This window comes from Grammomys surdaster, unplaced genomic scaffold, assembly GCF_004785775.1.
Source record: "Grammomys surdaster isolate TR1022 unplaced genomic scaffold, NIH_TR_1.0 125702, whole genome shotgun sequence".
In the NCBI taxonomy this organism is placed as follows: Eukaryota; Metazoa; Chordata; class Mammalia; order Rodentia; family Muridae; genus Grammomys; species Grammomys surdaster.
In genome coordinates this window covers 1,002,688-1,004,359 of record NW_021620537.1, presented here as the reverse complement: position 1 = coordinate 1,004,359, position 1,672 = coordinate 1,002,688, and the positions used below count along the sequence as shown (strand labels likewise).

The window sequence follows — 1,672 nt, the reverse complement described above, 5'->3', positions numbered from 1 at the left end:
TCTCTCTCTCTCTCTCTCTCTCTCTCTCTCTCTCTCTCTCTCTCTCTCTCTTTTTCTCTCCCTTGCTCTCTGTCTCCCTGTGTGTGTGCGTGTGTGTGCGTGTGTGTGTGTGTGTGTGTGTGTGCACGTGCACGCGTGCATGTAATCTTTACAATAGACATGAATGGAGTCCCTACTGCAAATCTATAAGGAATTAGCAAGTGAAGTGTGCACTTTTTGTTTCAATGCAATAACTCAGTGCTATGTGATTGCCTGGGTTAATGATGAAAAAGTCAAACACACTATCAGAGCTGATGGAAAAATCTATCACCAATCTGAAATTAAAATTCATCTGTGGTCAATAAGATTTAATATCCATGCAAGTGGCGCGGTAAAGAGTAAATGAATCAATGTCATCAATACATAATCAGTATGAAATATGATGTGAGTAAAATTACGCACACGAGTCGTACATTTCACTCTTTTCTGGGCCAGGGTGGAATGAACAGTCTCTTAACTGAAGGTTGACAGTAATTGTTACAAATTAGGCACAGCAGTTATCAAAATGCACTCACTTGCATAGCTATAGAACTTATTAAGGAGATTAAAATAGATCTGAAACTATCCAGGGCTGGGGGTTCTGGACAACTGTTGAACACCAATTTTCCTTCTAAAGTGCCTCCTAAGACGACGTGATTTGTATACTTGGATAATTTTCTCATTTCTAACTCGGGCCCAAGAACTTTCGAGTTGTGGATCAAGACTCAAGATCTATCACCTTTAATGGAGCCATCGGCACAGGGCGGTTGGCGAGAACTTTGTTTCAGGAGTCGTGACTTACTCAAACTGTACGCAACTACGGATGAGCGAACCGCCCTCCTCAGGCACCGCAGAATGCTTTGTCAAACTGCTCGTTTGGAATCACGGTGCCATATATTTGATCTAGAAGAAAGGCCTCCAGGTTGCTCCCACACATGTAGAGACCATCCCTTCACAACAGAAAAGGCTTCTTCTCGTCACCCGACATCAATATTCTAACTTTCCTTCCACAACTCCCTAATACGTTAGTTACTCTTTGTGGATCGCAAGGCTCACAAAAGGAAGCAACAGCCGGTTGTAGGGAAGCTTTTGCTTGTGGTGAAGTATTTCGTCTGTTTTTGTATGAGGGCCCTAACGTTTAGCACGGGTAAAGCCAGGGATAGCATTTTGCAAAGGATCCATAATTTGCTATTGCACTTCTGGATACTTCCTATATTAGATGCACTTTGTACTTCTTTTTAAAAAAAGGATGTCAACTAGAACCACCTAAGAACACTCACACCCTTGACCAGGCTCAACCGCCAACCTGTTCTAATGAAGCTTATTAAAAACTGCTGGGTATTCACCTTCTGGTCTGGCAGTAGTGGATTGCTCTGAAGTGAATTCAAATGGCCATTGATGAGAGCCGTGGGTCTATCATGTTCACAAAATAAACTGCCATTGATGTAGTGAAACCGATCTCCAGGGACCAGGCGATTCCGGCAGGTAGAGCATGTAAAACACTGAAGAGGAAAAGAGATCCATTGAAATAAAAAAAACAACAACTTTATAAGCAGCTTTTAAGCAAGTGTCTGTCAAGAGCAACAAGATTCAGGCTTTGGCTATTCACTTTCTTTGACTCGATCCCAAAACCTGGCCTAAATTCAGTCTACTG

General features: G+C 42.3%; 1 protein-coding gene across 2 annotated transcripts in view; it reads right to left on the bottom strand.

Moving 5' to 3' along the window:
• Positions 1–1,672, bottom strand: part of Lmo4 (LIM domain only 4) — a 16,698-nt gene that overhangs the window by 4,044 nt on the left and 10,982 nt on the right. For both annotated transcript variants that reach the window (XM_028788150.1, XM_028788151.1), the window contains exon 4: positions 1,365–1,520. In XM_028788150.1, the coding sequence (XP_028643983.1) occupies positions 1,365–1,520 (156 nt within the window). The remainder of the gene's footprint in view (positions 1–1,364; positions 1,521–1,672) is intronic.